Source organism: Mixophyes fleayi, chromosome 2 (assembly GCF_038048845.1).
Source record: "Mixophyes fleayi isolate aMixFle1 chromosome 2, aMixFle1.hap1, whole genome shotgun sequence".
NCBI lineage: Eukaryota > Metazoa > Chordata > Amphibia > Anura > Limnodynastidae > Mixophyes > Mixophyes fleayi.
Genome location: NC_134403.1, coordinates 213,528,604 through 213,547,967, shown reverse-complemented (window position 1 = coordinate 213,547,967; position 19,364 = coordinate 213,528,604). Strand labels below are relative to the sequence as shown.

At 37.7% G+C, this 19,364-nt stretch overlaps 1 protein-coding gene across 1 annotated transcript in view; it reads right to left on the bottom strand.

The window, feature by feature from the left end:
* Window positions 1-3,601: 3,601 nt before the first annotated feature.
* GRIK3 (glutamate ionotropic receptor kainate type subunit 3) overlaps window positions 3,602-19,364 on the bottom strand; it is a 496,181-nt gene continuing 480,418 nt past the window's right edge. The window contains exons 14-16 of the mRNA XM_075195435.1: window positions 9,049-9,271; window positions 7,986-8,236; window positions 3,602-5,214 (exon numbers count right to left, since the gene is read on the bottom strand). Of these exons, the coding sequence (XP_075051536.1) occupies window positions 5,020-5,214; window positions 7,986-8,236; window positions 9,049-9,271 (669 nt within the window). The 3' untranslated portion in view covers window positions 3,602-5,019. The remainder of the gene's footprint in view (window positions 5,215-7,985; window positions 8,237-9,048; window positions 9,272-19,364) is intronic.

The window sequence follows — 19,364 nt, the reverse complement described above, 5'->3', positions numbered from 1 at the left end:
TAGCTAGATCCAGGGCACATTCTACAGTCACATGGAAACAGCAGGGCTGCATATGTTTAGTAAGCAGCACAGACTGAGGCATACATTATCTCACTCTCTAATTTATATAACTTTACTACGATGTCCTTAATTCAGGTTATCTTGAACCATTCAATTGAATTAGGAAGAATTAGAAGGCCCTGCTGAATTCCTAATCTTCTTAGTAGTTGTACACGAATGTTCATTGCCCACAGCATTTTAACCACAATTAATTGCAATCCTTATAGCAAACATAAGGATTGAAATATCGTGATTATTTATTAAAATTCTCCACTAGGAACAGCATCACGAAAAACTGCTGTTCTTGCGAAGATCTGTCACCTATGTTCTATGGTCACTATCACAAAGTGGCCACCTTTGCAATAGTGACCGGAGGGGAGAGAGGGTTATTGCGGTGAGGGATCCGAAGATCCCTCTACTGCAATGCTTTCCCCATAGGCTTCAATGGCTAGGGCCAGCTTTAGCTTTAGTCATTTTGCATAAGTTCTGAAATTCTTGAGCAAAATAGCAGTTTTGAAATTCAAAGAGAAATGCAAAGCAGCAGCTCTCTACTATATCAGCTGTGATATCCTCTTCATAAATGTTAACCTTACTTAAATGTGCGTCTTTCCCCCATATCATAATTATGGTTCTTAGTGTTAAAGATGATTATACAGTATTTTAGAATCAGAATAAGACCCTCACTGTATACTGCACATCAAAATCTGACTCGGCACCGTTTATTGGGCAGTAGAATGTGGTTCACATCATATATGGACATCCTAGTCAGCATATACCAGTCTTTAGAAAGGGTTTTACACTACATAAAGGAAATCAGACTAGACCTCAGATTGTAAACTAGACATCATAATGAGACTCACGCTGCATACTAGCCAGGATAATTTAGCTCAGCACTGTGTATTGGAGAACAAAATGGGATTGACTTTAGATAATGGAACGTTTGTCAGCATATATGGTCAGAATGTAGTTCATACAATATAATGGAAGCGAGAATAGCCTCTATAATGCATACTGGTCAGATAAGTCTAAACTGTATGTGATTACAGCACTGTGAATGCTTTTAAACAGCACTGATTATGTAAAGCTGCACCACTTGGCATTATAGATATGCTCCATGCAGTCATTTTTCTACCAGACCTACACGGTTAATGGACATTGCAGCTTGTCATTGGTTCTCCCAGGCACTCCCCTGTTTTGTAAGCCATTTTAAAGTGGTGAAAAATATATTACCACACTTTAGGGTACTGCAAAATCTCTTTTATTTTCTGTAAATCCTACCCAGTTAGACTGTGATATATACCATAGCATAATGTACATAAATTATAAGATGGTACAAGCATCTTTGCTGCTCAAAGTAGATTGCAAATAATTTTAAAAGAAGTGAAACCAAAGAGAAATTGAAATAAAAAATAAATAAAGCAAAACCAATGCTAGTAATAATAATTAGCACACAGTATATGTTATTAAATCATCTTTACTTTAAATGTGACAGTTTTGCTAGGGAAAACTGTGAAACAATTTTTAAAAACAGCATTATGCTGTTTCATTGAAAAATTAAAACGACCCTTTGTTCAGAGTAGAGGTGAGCAAAATTATTCTGTGAAATATTCACCTTATTTCATATTTGGAAGCAGAATTTTGCATGTATCTACAGTGGGATTTAAATGTTCCATGCACAAGTCCCCCTGTTATTTTTTTTCGATCATTTTTGTACCACTCAGGATTATCCATTATACCCCAAACACACAATAGAACATAACACATTAATACCATAGTTGCCCCTGCCTCTGCAGCTTGCGGAATTTACAGATGTTGTGTGGAATGGCGAATCAAAAGCGGAACTCAAAGATTGTTTCTCCATAGGCTCAATCCTTTGTGAAATGGCATGTCAAATTGAAGTTCTGAAAATCATCAGAAAAGAATGCAAAATCTAACCACAATCTAAAATATTTAATGGATCAAAACAGAATATGTTAATGCTATTTCTGTAAAAAAATAATTAACTAAATTGAATATTAAGCGTCAGGTACAATTGAATCATCAATTGCACAACTTGCACTTAAACAGAAGTAAATAAAGAGGATGGTGATGATACATGAATTAAATGGTGATAAATGTATTGAGGGAAGTATGAAATGCAGATGTGATATATTAAATGCGGAGTGGGGAGGAAATAACAGTAGGTATACATTCAATATGTTTTGGGAATAAATAAACTGAGGTGCCAAGAAAGTGGAATAAATGGGGGAGGACAGAAGTGCAAAGAACTTAATGCTCACCTTTGTCTGAGTGTCACCTACATCTCTTCCTTTACTAATTGTGGAGATTAATTCTGTTTAGATAATCCTGTTATTCTAATCAATTTACACATAACCTCATGGCCCGTATGAATGGTGAAGACCTCATGGTTTGCACAAGCCACACTTCCTATAGGTAATAGAAAAACTCTGAAAAATACCTACTGTACATGGTTGGATATGCATATGATGGCTCCCCAGTGGTCAGGGAGAATGCTGGGAGATGTAGTTCTGTACTGATAGACCACAGGTTGCTAACCCATGCTTGATGACATTGTTATGAAAGAATGGAGGACACTGTTGTCAGGTACATGATGATTATAGGTAAGAATTATGGACAACTGTTTCTAACCTACTTTGTGTCACCTGTCAAGGATTTATTTATTTGAGGGAACCCTTGGCATTTTCCAGGTTGTTTGTTTATAATTATTTATGCTCACTATGCAATGAAATAATGGAACACAATATGGGTTATTTACTAACAAAATGCAAATGTGCAAAAACCCATAGAAATTCCCTTTTATCATTCCAATGTGAGATAAAGTAAAAGCAATGTCAGTTTCTCGCACATATGTACTGTCTAAGTAACATATATCCAAACATACTGTAACGGTTTTTTATGAACCACAAAAAAGTGTGGGCCCACAATGGTGCACTTACTTAACCAGATAGCACACAATCCTTTGGGACTACCATCCAGAGAATGAGTATGTGTCTTGCTTTGTAAGTTTGCAATTCCCTTTAAAAGCTGCTACAATGGAGCAAAATTGGGCATGTGATGTCTTAAACGAAAATATGCACTGCAGTTTTCCAGTTCGTAAATATTTCTTGTTGTGTTCAAGAATTTACACATCATAATACTGCAGTGATCATCCAAAGAATAATTTGCTCTTTTTTCTTTACACACTAAGGGGTATATTTATTAAACTGCAGGTATGAAAAAGTGGAGATGCTGCCTATATCAACCAATCAGATTCTAGTTATCATTTATCTAGTACATTCTACAAAATTACAGCTAGAATCTGATTGGCTGCAATGGGGCAACATCTACACTTTTCAAACCCGCAGTTTAGTAAATATACCCCTAAATATGAATCACTAACAACTCACACAATAATGTGCATATTCCATTATGGTAATACCAAATGGTTTTAATTTTGGTGTGGGGGGGGGGGGAGGTAAAAGGCAAGCTATAGATAGATAGACCTATTAAAAGTTATTTTTACTAGTTCAATTTAATGGTAAAACTGACAGCAACACAGATGTCAAAACTGTGTGGTTTATTATTTATAGTATGCCCATCTTCTTCAAGTAGTGGAGGCAACACATATATGGGCTGAACCAACAGTTAACTTAGGAAGTAGTGATAGTGTGCCTAAATATTTGTTGTGCAAACAAATTGACAGCCTTCAAAATTGAGCGTGTGATTAAAGGGTGTGTATGAAGATGACTTCCCTCACTCTCATCTTGGCTGGTGCCTTCTCCATTTTGTTTCTGGCACAAGAGGGTGTAAACAACTTCATATACTTATGTTTCATTACATTACTGTACACATTTGACAGGGATTTGTTGCAATATTAAGTACTGGTATGACAAAGAAAAGCTGGACCAATATGTGTTTGCTTTGCAAAACTGCACTGTACGTAACAGAATATTTTTATCACTGAGAATCAGGAAAATGACATCATGGGCACATAACTATGACAGCTGGGTCACTACAATTTCTCTGTACACAAATTCCAAAGTGTCACTATTCACAGAATACCATAGCTGACTTACAAAACTATTTTGTCTTCAGTGTATGGACAAAACCACAATTCCCACTGGTTTTCTTTTATATAAGAATTAATTATTACCCTTGTTAATCACACTATTGAGTATTATTGTAGTGTATAACAGACAAAATCCTATCTTTGGTAACTTCAATTGTTTCCTGGGTTGGTAACATGGTCCTGTGGGGTATTTTGAGAATTGTGGTAACTTTGTAAGGACTCACTAAACTGTAATAAAGACGTATGGTTAACATAAGTGTTTACAGAATGGCATCACTGTGTGACATGATTTTCCTTGCAAGTTGAAGGTTCGTGCTTAGAGTCTTGTTTATTTGTGCAAAGGAAAGGAAAACAGGTAACTGGATGATGTAATACAGTTCCCTTTCCTCAGCTTAGGAGTATCTTCTACATTGGCATTAGTTCTGAAGCAGTAATCTTCATGATTTAGCCGCATTAAAGGACCCATTAGCTGTCTGATTCAGACATATGTTAAAGTCTGCGCCTCTTGCAAACTCCTCATAGGCACAGCATTGAGGTATGAGTTCCCATTGAGCAGTTTGGCAGACCACATGTATGTACCAAATGTGCTGTGTACAAGACAGAACTGATCCTCCCACTTCGAAGTCAATGCTTTCAGCACAGACATAGAAGAAAAGAGGGAGTCATTTTCCTTTTTATTGCCATGCTCAAAAATACCACAAAGTTTTTGAGGCTTCTCAATGTCCATGGATGATGATATTAACTTGGCGATCAATTGTTTTTGTAAGTTTTGTTTGTAAACAAGATACTTCTGGCTGTAGACTGAAAGGATGGTCTGATGCCCTTGACTTTGCTTGTTAAAATTGGTGAAGGGCATAGACCAGTTATTTGAGGACTGATTTCTGGATAATTGTGCACACATTGTATTTGTTCTATGGGAACACTGGTGTGAGTCCGGTATTGCAGGTCATGTTATCCTTCCCTGGCAGTCTCCTGTCATTGAAAGTGTGCATGTTAATTACTGCATCGCTCTTGATCATCATGGGTGGCTGGGGCTTGTGTTTGACACGCCGCTGACAGGTAAGAGATAATCGGATCTCATCAGCCATTGTGCTGCAGAAAGAACGCTGAAGAAGGAAGGGCATAAAAATAAGTGGCATAAAATCAGACCTTGTGTAGTCAGAGTAAATGCTGTAATTATTATTATATGCTAAACAAATAATGAAATATTCCCATAGTCATAATAGCAAAACTAGATCTCTACCTCATGGTTCCGAAGTTTATTATAACGATATTGTTCTAATGCTCTTAATTTTGGATAATGTCAAGGTATGTAACATATTGAAATGTCAGCCCTTTGAGGCAACTCACTGGGTATTTTATATATATATGTCTAGTGGCGTGTGTTAGTCTGTCTGTGTGTGTGTGGACAAAATAAAACCAAGCTGCAGCACCACCTGCTGGGCGGAGTTATACACTGACCTACTAAATTCTTAGTGTGTGTGGGAAAATTTTTTCAAAAAGGGCTGAAATTTGGTATACTAAGATGTTTTTAATTTGTTAATTTAATTTGTTAATTGTTAAAAGTGTTTATAAAGATTTTAAAAAAATATATATATATTTTTTGAAGGAGAAGTGACAGTTGGGAGTGGTTGGTGGTTGCCGGGGGTGATAGTGAGGAGTGGTTGGTGGTTGAGGCCTGGGCTATGGCCCAAATGCATGACAAGAACCTTTTTAACACCTTAAGTAGCTTGATTTGACTAAAATGCATGAGTATCATGCACAGGTTGACTTGTGTATATATATATATATATATATATATATATATATATATTAATTACCCAGTGAGTTGCCTAAACACACTATATTTTATATTTCTACTATATTTTATATTTCTACTATATTTTATATATAATATATATATATATATATATATATATATATATATATATATATAAATGCTTAGTGGCGTCTGTCTGTCTGTGTGTGTGTGAAAAAAAAAACAACAAGTTGCAGCGCCACCTGCTGGGCAGAGTTATACACTGACCTACTAAATTGTTAGTGTGTGTGGGAAAAAAAATTCAAAAAGGGCTGAAATTTGGTAGGGCTCAAACTCATTTTCGTGAGGCAATTTTACCTCATGAATACACATGTGTAGAGGCGTGCGTTAGTGTGTGTGTGTGTGTGTGTGTGTGTGGAAAAAACAATTTTCTCAGAAAGGACTCATCCAATTGACCTGAAATTTGGTATACTGACATTATTTGACTAAAAAATTAGAATAGTCAAGTCAGTTAACTTACATCATCCCCCCTTCCCCCCGTGGGAGGGGTAGTAAAGGCTAAATTTACGAGTTGAGGGGTCAAACTCATTTTCGTGAGGTAATTTTACCTCATGAACACACATTAAAAAGGGCGCTTGCGTCGGGAAGTAACGATCTTCCCCTGAGGAGGCCTGGGCTAGGCCCAAATGCATGACAAGAACCTTTTTAACACCTTAAGTAGCTTGATTTGACTAGAATGCATGAGTATCATGCACGGGTTAACTTGTATATATATATATGATGATGGAAGTTAACTGACTTGACTATTCTAATTTTTTTGTCAAATAATGTCAGTATACCAAATTTCAGGTCAATTGGATGAGCCCTTTCTGAGAAAATAGTTTTTTCCACACACACACACACTAACGCACGCCTCTACACATGTGTGTTCATGAGGTAAAATTACCTCACGAAAATGAGCCCTACCAAATTTCAGCCCTTTTTGAATTTTTTTTCCCACACACACTAAGAATTTAGTAGGTCAGTGTATAACTCTGCCCAGCAGGTGGCGCTGCAACTTGGTTTTTTTTCCCCACACACACACAGACGCCACTAAGCATTTATATATTAGATATTCCCACACATATACATACAGTACATATATATTCTTGTTTGTATATTGCATATTTCTAGATTGTAATAAAATATTTAATTCCTCACAAAATGTATGAAATTTTTTGCAACCCACAAATATATATTTTATGTTTACTAATTTTATTGTATAAATCTTAACGTCTCTTACACTGTCTTTATGTTATGTATATGTGTGGCCAAACTGAACAGCGACCCTGACTCTCTGGTTGAGCATAGCAGCAGGTGTAGCCTTGTATGTGGCCACATTAGGATCAACCTTTAAATTGCTTAGCATCCTCAGAGTTTTATTAAAACACAGACTATGCTTTTGGCAACATACTACCTACTTTCAATGATATACTGTATTGTCAAATAAAAATAATAAACTATAAACCCAGAATAGGAGTTTTATACAGTGGGTCAGTCTTATACCAGAACTAACCTGATTACTGTCACTATAACGTTTAATTCCATACTAAAATTTCCAATCATTTCTTGTGAGTATGTTAAATAAATCTGTTTCCAATAAGCTCAGTTTCTTAGCAAGCTGTACGCAAACTTTATTAAATGAACTATAGCATGCTTGCAGAAACCTGTTCCCACAATTTTAAAGTATAAAACTGGGATAAATCATAGAAGTCAACCCTTGCTTTAGTATTTCCACTTGCTCTGTCAGTCCAGTGGGGTATATTTACTAAACTGCGGGTTTGAAAAAGTGGAGATGTTGCCTATAGCAACCAACCAGATTCTAGCTGTCATTTATTTAGTGCATTCTGCAAAATGACAGCTAGAATTTGATTGGTTGCTATAGGCAACATCTCCACTTTTTCAAACCCGCAGTTTAGTAAATATACCCCAAGGAGTACCAGGAGTGAATTGTAGAAAAATAATCACATTAACTTAGTAGTAAAAACTGGGTCATCTACATGGAAATCATATGCATAATACATACAACGCTTATATGTCATCATGCCGATGTGTATGTGTACAGAGACATTAACTGACCTGTTCTCTCTCTGCCGTCTTCCTCAGTTTATATATAAACTCTGCCACAGCCACTACTACAGAGAGAATTAGACCAGCTGCCAACACTATAAAGATGCCTCCCATATTCTGGATGCCCAGCGCACTGGCCTCCTTGTTCCTTTCCTCTGGACAACCTCCAGCTCTCCACCACCTTTCTTTCATCTTGTGGATTTCATCAGCCTCCTGCAGCTGGAGGATGGCAATGCTGATCCTGTCCCGATATGGAGACCCTAAGGGAAGACAATCATAATGTGAGTTATGTCGCGCTAAATGTAAAATCTAAGTATGTTTTACTTTGTTTCAATTAAAACGTGGTTAGTGGACATACTTTATATTTTTCCATCCGCATATTTGCATTTAATAATATTACTGAAAGCTGCCATATTATGCTAATGTAAAATGAAACATTATCCTAGGAAATTGAAACAGTGACATCCATGAACACATTCATCTTTCCACAGATGTCTGAGGATGTCTGCCTTTACATTGTTGCTTCAGTCATTTCCTCTTAATAAAGCCTTTTCTCCATAGCAGTGTGCAGATTGTCTGACCCTTTATTCACAGTCACTATTACATTCTTTTTCTACAAACTGTATAAACTGATAAAGAAAACATTGCTATAAGAGAAATTAAAAAGATAAAAAATGTACCTGTACAAATGTTCCCTATATATACTACTTAATACGAGCTAATTGATGTTATTAGAAGAGTAAATGAATTATTGTAGATTATGTATCAAAATAGGAAGGAAATCATAATTCCTTTTTATCACCATCAGTCTCTGCTAGTTGTGCTCCTCCACTGAGAGCTGATAAGGAGCATTGCCACGTCTAGACCTAGGTCCTTATCAACTCTGGTGAAGGGTTTCCTGATATCGAGATGTTCACAAAATCAGATAGTGTGAAATAATGGTTTCTGCTGTATACCTTTTGTGCTCACCTTAGAGGATCTACATCTATGATAAATGAAACAAGAAACATAATCCTGCCACAAAATGGTTGTGCAAACAAGTGTTTCCACAAATCAGAGCACTTCATCTTACCCATGGGTGTCCCGATTCCATAGCCCTTTGAGTCTATGAGCCCTCCAATCTGTGTTAGATTGCAGTTCCTCTGAATTATATACTCAATAGCTGTTGATTCCATTAGCAGAGCGTAGTCAGATGATAGAACTCGCTGGATGCCTTCCTCGTTACTCTTAACGAGCGAAGATGGCTTGCTGCTCATGAACGCCCACATCTTCTCAAAGGTCGAGATGTGAGATTTCTGCAGAGTAAACAAACAAGAGAGGGGTATTGGGATTCATGCTGTTTAAAAGACGAGCACTATTTGTTTCTCACTGTCAAATGGAAAAATAGAGTAAATTAGCACAAGCTATCATACAATTCTCTTTTTTCCTCAGCTGTGAATTCTCCAGGGCATTTAGAAATGTAAACGGAAAACTGATGGCAAATAATGATAGCGGAGCTAGTCCAAAGTGCCCATCTCTTGCAGCCTTTAAACCTTGGACGCTAAAGGACGTTAAATATGGAATTACGAAAAGAATTAGCAAGTCTCAAAATGTGTTTACGCACTGGTAGTCTGCACTAGAGATAAATGAATGACCCTTTTGAAAGTACAGTAAACTATGGAAGATATTATAATTGACAAAATCTGTATTTGTTTTTTACTGCTTGTTGGTCAGTGTAGATGGACAAATAAGACACTTTAGATTCATTACCTATTTTCTGCTTGGCAAAAGCTCTAATTGCAACCCTACACTATTATATATCAGAGAAAATATGCATTATGATTGCTAGAACAGGCAGACATTAATGATGCCACAATCCCATGTAATGTAAAAAAAGACAAAATTTTGCTCAGTTTTATGTAAATTAGAGTTCTCCATGATTTCTAAGTTAAAGTGTCCACCAGAGGCACACTTAGGTAGTAGAAAGTCCTAGTGAAGAAATTAAGACATTATAAATACCTTCTATGCCCCCCAAAATAAGGAGGAAAATAAATAGTTGAGGAAGCAAAGAGGGAATGTTGCAGAGTGAAAAAAGAGTACTAGACATTACTAATCTTGCAGTGACGAACGAACAGATGGCACCAATTTTATCGGTGTCATCCTATGACACAAGTAAGATAGTGAGCGATACTGGGGCAGCACAGTGACTAAGTGGTTAACACTTCTGCCTCACAGCGCTGGGGTCATGAGTACAATCACCGACCATGGCCTTATCTGTGTGGAGTTTGTATGTTCTCCCCGTGTTTGTGTGGGTTTCCTCCGGGTGCTCAGGTTTCCTCCCACACTCCAAAAACATACTAGTAGGTTAATTGGCTGCTATCAAAATTGACCCTTGTCTCTCTCTGTCTGTCTATGTGTGTTTATGTTAGGGAATTTAGACTGTAAGCTCCAATGGAGCAGGGACTGATGTGAGTGAGTTCTCTGTACAGGGCTGATGATGATGATGATAGTGAGCAACTGTGTTTACTATTACAAAGCAAGTACTAGATCATTCCATGGACTGCTATAGCATACAGAAAATATTGTATACTATACATGGAGCATTCTAGTGACCACTGTATAATACAAAGAGCATTCTGGCGACCAATATACAGTGCAATGAGGATTCTAGTGGCTGTACATAGATTGTCTTTTTACCATCATCAGTTATGTATCTGTGTCTTCCATTCACTAGTCTCCTTGAAAATACTGTGAATGAAGTCATATCAACTAGGTCACTGCATATATACAGACCAAGTTTTCTGTTTATTGGAAATTCTCGTACATAGCTAGACCTGACATTAAGTATCTAGGATTTTGCCTTAGGCTTGAAAAGTTATCTGGTCATTAGAATGACAGAAAGGGGTTTCTGCATTTTGCATTATTAACATGAACATCCACGTGTGAAAGAGCATGTGAACAATTTCTAGGAATTAGAGTAGTTAGCTATATTACATCTAAAAGCAAAATAAAACCAAAAATGTTCTTTATTAACGTCACATGTCCTGACAAGTCAGACAGGCAGCAAAGCAGAGCAGTGATAACTTTGCACTTCTACTATTGGTAAAAAAAAAATCTTACCCAAATGTATTACATCGACATAAAGGATTACTAAATCATTCACTATCTGTACTAGCTTACATTGATTTTTTAACTGAGAGCGGGCAGGCCCAGATAGGCAGCAGGAATGTATATAGTGTTTTATGAATCAAGAAACTCAAGTGCCCTTGCGAAAAAACATCAAAAGGGTTGTACTTCCTCCTCTACTTTAAACGCTGGTCACTGCAAACATATGCTCCCCTCTATGGCACTACATTTTTATTTGCCATTTAAAGGGTCCTTTGATTTTTCTTTTTCACAAGGAGACTTGAGCTTCTTGAGTCATAAAACGATTACACCATTGGAGTTCCTTGTTGCTATAATTAGCACAGGTTCCACCATTGGGCTACCTAAAACACCAACATTGTGGGGAATCCTGAAACAATGGATGAGCGATATCATGTAACTTATTTATTGTTTTTGTAAATTATGGCTGCCCCACACTGAAAGCTGGCCACCCTGGGGAGAAGCGGGTGTGTGAAGTTTTTAAATTACCTTGAGTGAAGCGATTGCCTGCTGACACACTAAGATTTTTATTATTAATTATTAATTATGAATTATTATTATTATTATTATCATCCTTTATTTATATAGTGTCTATATATTAAAGAGAACATTTAATTGAATATTTTATTGTGCCAACACCACAAATAATACAACTTTTAAAAATCCTTATTTAACTCCTTCACTGATGAGGCTTTTCAACCCCGTGATGAGCCTGTTTTGGAACTTTGGGCTGATCATATTCCAACATCATTATTTCTGTGCAGTACCCAGACAAATCGTATGTTGGTTTTTTTTTTAAACGATTTTCAGAAATACCATCATCATCAACATCAACATTTATTTATATAGCGCCAGCAAATTCCGTAGCGCTTTACAATAAGGAACAAACATTGATGAGACAATACTGGGTAATACATACAGACAGAGAGGTAAGAGAACCCTGCTCGAGAGCTTACAATCTATAGGACAATGGGAGTTAGAAACACAAGGGCATGTGCTACATCATATTGCACAATGGACCAGCTAGAACGCAAAGGTAAAAGTACTGAGAGGGCTGTGTTTGTTGCAATGTTGGTCAGAGGGTTGTTGTCTTGCATTAGCAGTATAGAGGATGGTAATAGGGTAATCTAGGGAAATTAAGATGGTGGTTGAGGAATATCATAACCTTGTCTGAAGAGGTGGGTTTTCAGTGAACGCTTGAAGGTTTGAAGACTAGAGGAAAGTCTTATTGTGCGTGGGAGGGAATTCCACAAAGTGGGTGCAGCCCGGAAAAAATCCTGTAACCGAGAATGGGAGGATGTGATGAGAGTGGAGGAGAGACGTAGATCTTGTGCAGAATGGAGGTGTAGAGTAGGGAGGTATTTCAAAACCAGTGAGGAGATGTATGTCGGTGCAATTTTGTAGATGGCCTTGTATGTTAGTAGAAGAATTTTATATTGGATTCGTTGAAATACAGGCAGCCAATGTAGAGACTGACAGAGTGGCTCAGCACAGGAAAAACGGTTAGTAAGGAAAATCAATCTAGTCGCTGCCGGCAAAATAGATTGTAGTGGTTCAAGTTTGACTTTGGGAAGACCAGTAAGGAGGGAATTGCAATAGTCGATGCGGGAGATGATGAGTGCATGAATTAATGTTTTTGTTTATAACTCCATGCGATACAGTACCACTATTTTGTAAAGAAGAGTAAGGAAAAAATAAATCAAAAAGCCCATAAAGTGTTTTTATTGAAATTTCACTAAATTGTAAGCAAATGTGTATTGTTTGTGCTACATTCTACGAATTGTGGTTTTAGGTTTGTTATAATTACCGATAATTCCTTTTCTTCAACAGACTCCACGGCAGCCATAACTATGGGTAGTTTCCTTTTCCAAGGTAGGTAGAGACAGGTAACAAAAACACGTCCCAGATGGCGCTGAGGATCTCTGGCACCTTGTGTCCATTACTGTTGTAGGCCTGTTTAATAGCTTCTCTGAACCAGTTGGGGACAGTTTGGTTTGAGGGAGCATACCCTCTTCTGGGCCCAGCTGTATGCACAATGAATGTTCTGTCTTCATGAGTGATTCTATCCTAGACAGATATACAGAGCTCACTCTTAATAGATCCAGCAACAGTATTTGTTTTACTCTCCTCTTTTAGCTGTGGATAAAAAGAAGGCAGCACTATTTTCTTGATTGATATGGAATCTGGACAATAACTTAGGTAGGAATTCTGCATAGGTCTGAGTATTATTTTGTCCAAGTAAATATTGAGAAAAAACTCAATAGCCTAGCAGCTTATGGCCTAACATGAGCGCCTGTCTGGTGGTTTTCCAGGTAATGACATGGTTAAGGGAAGTCCTTCTGTAATTCCATTTCCTTATAAGTTCCAATGGAGACCAAGGCTTAACTTTCTTTCTGGATGAGAACATAACCACCAATCGCAGACCTTTCTTTATTGAGACTTGTCTCTGACCCTGCAACTGACGTGCTAAAGACTGATATCTTGATATACTTGTGATAACAATACTCTATTCAGTATTATGTTTCTCTGGACCCACACTAAATCTGTTGTGATGGGATAAGATGACTTTGTACCGTGTTCACAATCCAGCAAACTGTATTGCTTGATTAGTCTTACAACAGACACTGCGTTTTGACTTCACCACATGAATGTCATCCAGATAAGGCCATATCTTGATCCCTTGCTTCCTAATTTCTTGGTAAATGTCCTTGGAGATATCACCAGCTCAAAGGGCAGGCAAGTGAACTAAAAGTGTTGGCTCAGTACACGTAATCTAAAAAACTTCCTGTGATGATAATAGGTATCCTATAGATTGATGGATATGAGAAAATCCCCTTCACCTATTGACATGATGATGGAATTCATAGAGTCCATGAGTCTTTTCAAATCCAGTATTGTATGAAAGGTCCATGATGCCTTTGTGACCAAAGACATACTCTTCAGCTCAGAAAGAGTATCTCTATTTTTCAATCATATGAAAAGGAAACAATCTACAGTATTTATCATAAGGAAAATGCTTCCATTTACTAATGGACATTCCCATGTTTCCAGTTTGCAATGTACTTTATCCTAATTTGTTCATTTGAATATGTGTGCAACATATAGTACATTACCCTCCAAACAATATACATGCAGGTACCATTCACTCAATAAGTCTGCAATAGACTTTTAACTCAATACCTCTCTATGACTGAAGAGTTATCATTTATATATCTAACACTATAATTAAAAACTCAAGGAATCACGTATGCAGTTCATATTTTTATTACATTTTAAGATATACTTTTTTAAAATACTTTTTTAATCACCAATAAAGTTTATTTGATCCCAAATGCCATATATATTGTATCCCAAATGGCTTAGGGATACAATCATCATCCTTGAAAAAGTCCCCAGTGGATAAAATGCGTTGCTTGCAAAATTACACAGCCAAACTGTAAGCCCCTGTCAGCCACCGTAGTACAGGAAGTACTGTGTGGTCCACCTGGATTTCATTAGGCGCTACGATCATCTATACTGTCGGCACTGAAAACAGGAGTTCTCGTTTCACTTGAACAGCCTCAATATGAAAAAATAAACGTAGAAACATGAGAATATCGTTACAGGGAAAGTTTAGGGAAGCAACTATATTTTTAGTACAGTATCTGGAGCTAAAACCGATCCAATGAACAAACAGACTGAAAGAGCTATATATATGACTACACTGCATATGGTACAAGTGATTCACTTTAAATTTTACTGGTAACAAATTATTAACCATACCTATATCTTTCAGTGCCCCTTTCATTTCTAGGCATACTCAGTACACAGGTACCCACCATTTAATATCCACATCATATACATTTAAGATGCCTTACATTTTCAGCCTATGCACATGCCTATGCAAAAGCCTTTTAACATCCCATAAGGGTCAATCTTTATTTCAAAACTACAACCTCACTTGAGGCAGTAAGGACCACCATGAATAAGCATAGATTTCTTTACAACAAATCAATCAATAAATGTTCTACTTTTTTCAGATTAAACATTGTGGAACACTCTTTAACGTCACCAGAATCATTACTAAAGGAATCCTACATATCTTCTGGGGGATTACAGTCTGCACACACATGAACTCCAGATCTAAGCTTGTTTGATACCTTGTAACCCCTGCAGGGCACATATATTTTTCTTAGTAGCAAATACTTTTTTTAACCAATCTATAAAATCCTTATACTGTTCTGATGGCTGTTTTTTCTCCTTTGCTTGTGAATAACATTTTGCACAAAATATTCCTTCAACTCCTTTCCTTCCTCACATATTCTTTGTATTTTGCTGTCGTCTTCCCAAGCTCTACACATGCACTGAAAAGTATCAAATGACTGACTAAGCAAAGGAAGATATAATACAAAGCACACCTACACTTAGGAGTTTACCCATATTTGCCAACTCTCCCGGAATGTCCGGGAGACTCCTGCATTTTGCGAGAGTCTCCCGGACTCCCGGGCGAGTGTGGCAATCTCCTGAATTGTTCCCACTTCACTAGGAAGTGCCCACTTCCTAGTGAAGTGGGCAGAATTAGGTCCCAAACGCGAGATTCCCGGTGAATTGCAGCGTTTGGCCCCGCCCCCGCTGTCAAATGACGTGTTTGCGTCATTACGTCACAGGGGGCGGGTCCAAAACTATTTTTGGCGCCCTGCCCCCTCACGTCCACCTCCAACGGCAGGCTCCCGGAAGAGAGCTGAAGAAAGTTGGTAAGTATGAGTTTACCTTCTGTAGGTGCTGTTCGGCTGTTTGGGACCTGACTGGGGCTCCATTTGAGAACTGCATTCAGCAGATTCAGTTTCTCACCTGCAGGAAAGCTACAAGGAGCTCTGGTCCTCCATATTTAAGCCCTATGACCACTGACGCAAAAAGCATGCGCTCACCGCCATCACCCAGGAAGAGGTACCAAATTAACAAATTACTGCATTGGAACTAGTTCTAAGGCAGCGGTATGATGCACCCAGGTATCCAGCCCTGTCCACATCTTGCATCTTTGACTGATGTGTCACCCGGATCTCCCTCATCTCCCTATCTACCTCATATGTCATTGATATCATATCTTATGCTGAATCTTTTGCTGTTTGTTTACTTTCATGTATGGAAATTGTACTTCTTTCAAAAGAGGTTGCCTCCATTTACTATGGAGTCAGGAGGGACAGAGGTCTGACACTTCTCCTACCTACAACATTGTTATTTATCACCTGATGATAAAAATCGATTAGTTCCCCATACTTCCACAGTAAGTGTCAAGGATAGAGAGATAGAGGTTCTTAATGATTTTCCTATCACTGGCACATTTTCCTTTTTTTAAGTTTGTCCATACATTTTCAGCAGCTACAAAGACAATCACTGTGAACGCATTCTTATACCATCTTTGCACACTTTGGGAAGTATTCGCTCGGATCAAGAAGCTTGTTGTTACGCAGACTTACAAGAATCTGTAAACAATCGTCACTGCTATATTCCGTGATTGGATTTATGCATGGTTACATGGTCCCTCTTATTGGTGGTCATGTTATACTGCTGTTAGCTTTCTCAAAGACTATTTACATTAGTTGGTATTTTGGACAATACCACTGGGAATTTTTATGCATTTTTATACAATTGTGTTTTGATGTACTTGTGTATCATGTAATTTCGTATTTATAAGTTATTATAAGTTATTGACCAAATATTTATACTGAATTTTATCATCTGGCATTATTTTAAAAAATATTAGTTTACAGTTATGGTCAAAAGTTATGAGAATGTCACAAATATTATTTTTCACAAAGTCTGCTGCCTCAGTTTTTATTATGGCAATTTGTATATACTCCAGAATGTCATGAAGAGTGATCAGATGAATTGCAATAAATGTCAAAGTCCTTTCTTGCCATGACAATGAACTTTATCCCAAAAACAACATTTCTGCTAGTAAGATTGCACCTAAATCAGCCATTTATCAGATCATCAAGTTTTTCAAGGAGAGAGGTTCAATAGTTGTGAAGAAGGCTTCAGAGCGCCAAGAATGTCCAGCAAGCGTCAGGAACGTCTCCTTAAGTTGATTCAGCTGCGGGATCGGGATACCACCAGTGCAGAGCTTGCTCAGGAAAGGCAGCAGGCAGTTGTGAGTGCATCCGGACACACAGTGAAGCAAAGACTTTTGGAGGATGGCCTGGTGTCAAGAAGACCAGCAAAGAAGCCACTTCTCTCCAGGAAAAACTTTAGGGACAGACTGATATTCTGCAAAGGTACAGGGATTGGACTGCCGAGGACTAGGGTAAAATAATTTTCTCTGATGAATCCCCTTTCAGATTGTTTGGGACATCTGGAAAAAACACTTGTCCGGAGAAGTAAACGTGAACGCTACCATCAGTACTGTGTCATGCCAACAGTAAAGTATCCTGAGATCATTCATGTGTGGGGTTGATTCTCTGTTAGGAACAGCATCCCACTGTCAAGTCCTCTGTGGTGCCTACCTACCAGAGTGGAGTCATCACTATTCAAGAACAAGTCCTGGGGACAACCGAGTACAGGCAAACATATCTGGTTCTATGGAAGAGGGGTTAGCTATAAGTGAAGCTCTCGTCAACAACAGTTTCAGATAACTCGAAGGGTGTTTCCTGACATTCTCAGTCAAGGGAGTTGGCTCACTCACAATTGCCTAAGAAAACAGCCATGAATAATGAATGGTACCAAAACATCCTCCAAGAGCAATGTCTCCCAACCATCCAAGAACAGTTTGGTGATGAACAATGCCTTTTCCAGTATGATGGAGCACCTTGCCATAAGACAAAAGTGATAACTAAGTGGCTCGGGTATCAAAATTTAGAAGTTTTGGGTCGATGGCCAGGAAACTCCCCAGAATTTAATCCCATTGAAAACTTGTGGTCAATTCTCAAGAGGCGGGTGGACAAGCAAAATCTCACAAATTCTGAAAAACTCCAAGCATTGATTAGGCAAGAATGGACGGCAGTCAGTCAGTATGTAGCCCAGAAGTTGATTGACAGCATGCCAGAGCGAATTGCAGAGGTCTTCAAAAAGAAGGGTCAACACTGCAAATATTGACTCTTTGCATAAACTTAATGTAATTGTCTATAAAAGCCTTTGACACTTCTAAAATGCTTGTAATTTTACTTCAGTATACCATAGCAACATCAAAGAAAAAGGTCTAAAAACAATGAAGCAACAAACTTTGGGGAAACGAATACTTGTATCATTCTCAAAACTTTTGAACATGACTGTAATGTCAGGGGTAAGTATTGCTAGCATAAATATGTTAATGAGTTAATCAGGGATCCATGATTATTGGTATTGAACAGGAATTCATTGGTATTAATATATATGTTGTTTTAGATTAATTTTAGTGGATTTTATGAATTATGTTTTTATGACAATAAAATCAACTTTAAATGATGCCAAGTAGTCCCACTAAATTGAAATTACCTGCATTGTATCAAGTAGTACCACCCACCATCTCCAAATTTAATTAAATAAAAACAAAATATAAACAATATAGACTATCTAGGTGTAGCTAGACAACACATATGACTATACCCATGCATTAAGGGCATCTAATCATAATTTGAAATCAACTAATTATTAGTTGTCACTTTTATGTCCAGCCACAGTGTCCATTCATATATATACACCATCCATTGGAATGAATCCAGTCAATAACAAAGTCAATGAGCGCATAACTGTATCTTAAAGTTAGAATTCAAGGGAAGGATCCCCTTAGTGTGAGCGTCCTTGGAAAAGACTGCAGTTCTCTGACCCAAACAACATTCACAGAGACCTGTTGGATGGAGTCTCCATTAATCATAGTGAAAAAAATTGATATTACATTTAATAGCTGCTCTGAGTAGAGAGGGTGTGTGCTGTACTTTTATTAGTGCTATGTGGGCCTGTGGGTATAAATTAAGCCCCAAGATACTGTAATTATACCACATCCAAAGGCAATGTGTGTAACATTGGGCTTCCCTTAACCATATGAACTAAACCCAGGGCTGGTCTGTGTGGAGATTGTGTCTTAGGACTTCTATTCGGGGCAACAAGCACCAGCATAAAAGCCACAGATCTGCATAGCCACACTGCCAACCTGGAGGTGATTTTGGCCAGCATAATGAATTTAAACCCACAGATGTGTATAAGAACAGTGCTGTGAGAGTATTATGCAAGGAAAGTTACTGCACAGGGAAGCATTCTATACATAAGCTTTGAATTATGTCCAACCATGTAGGTTGGATGCAGAATTAAAAA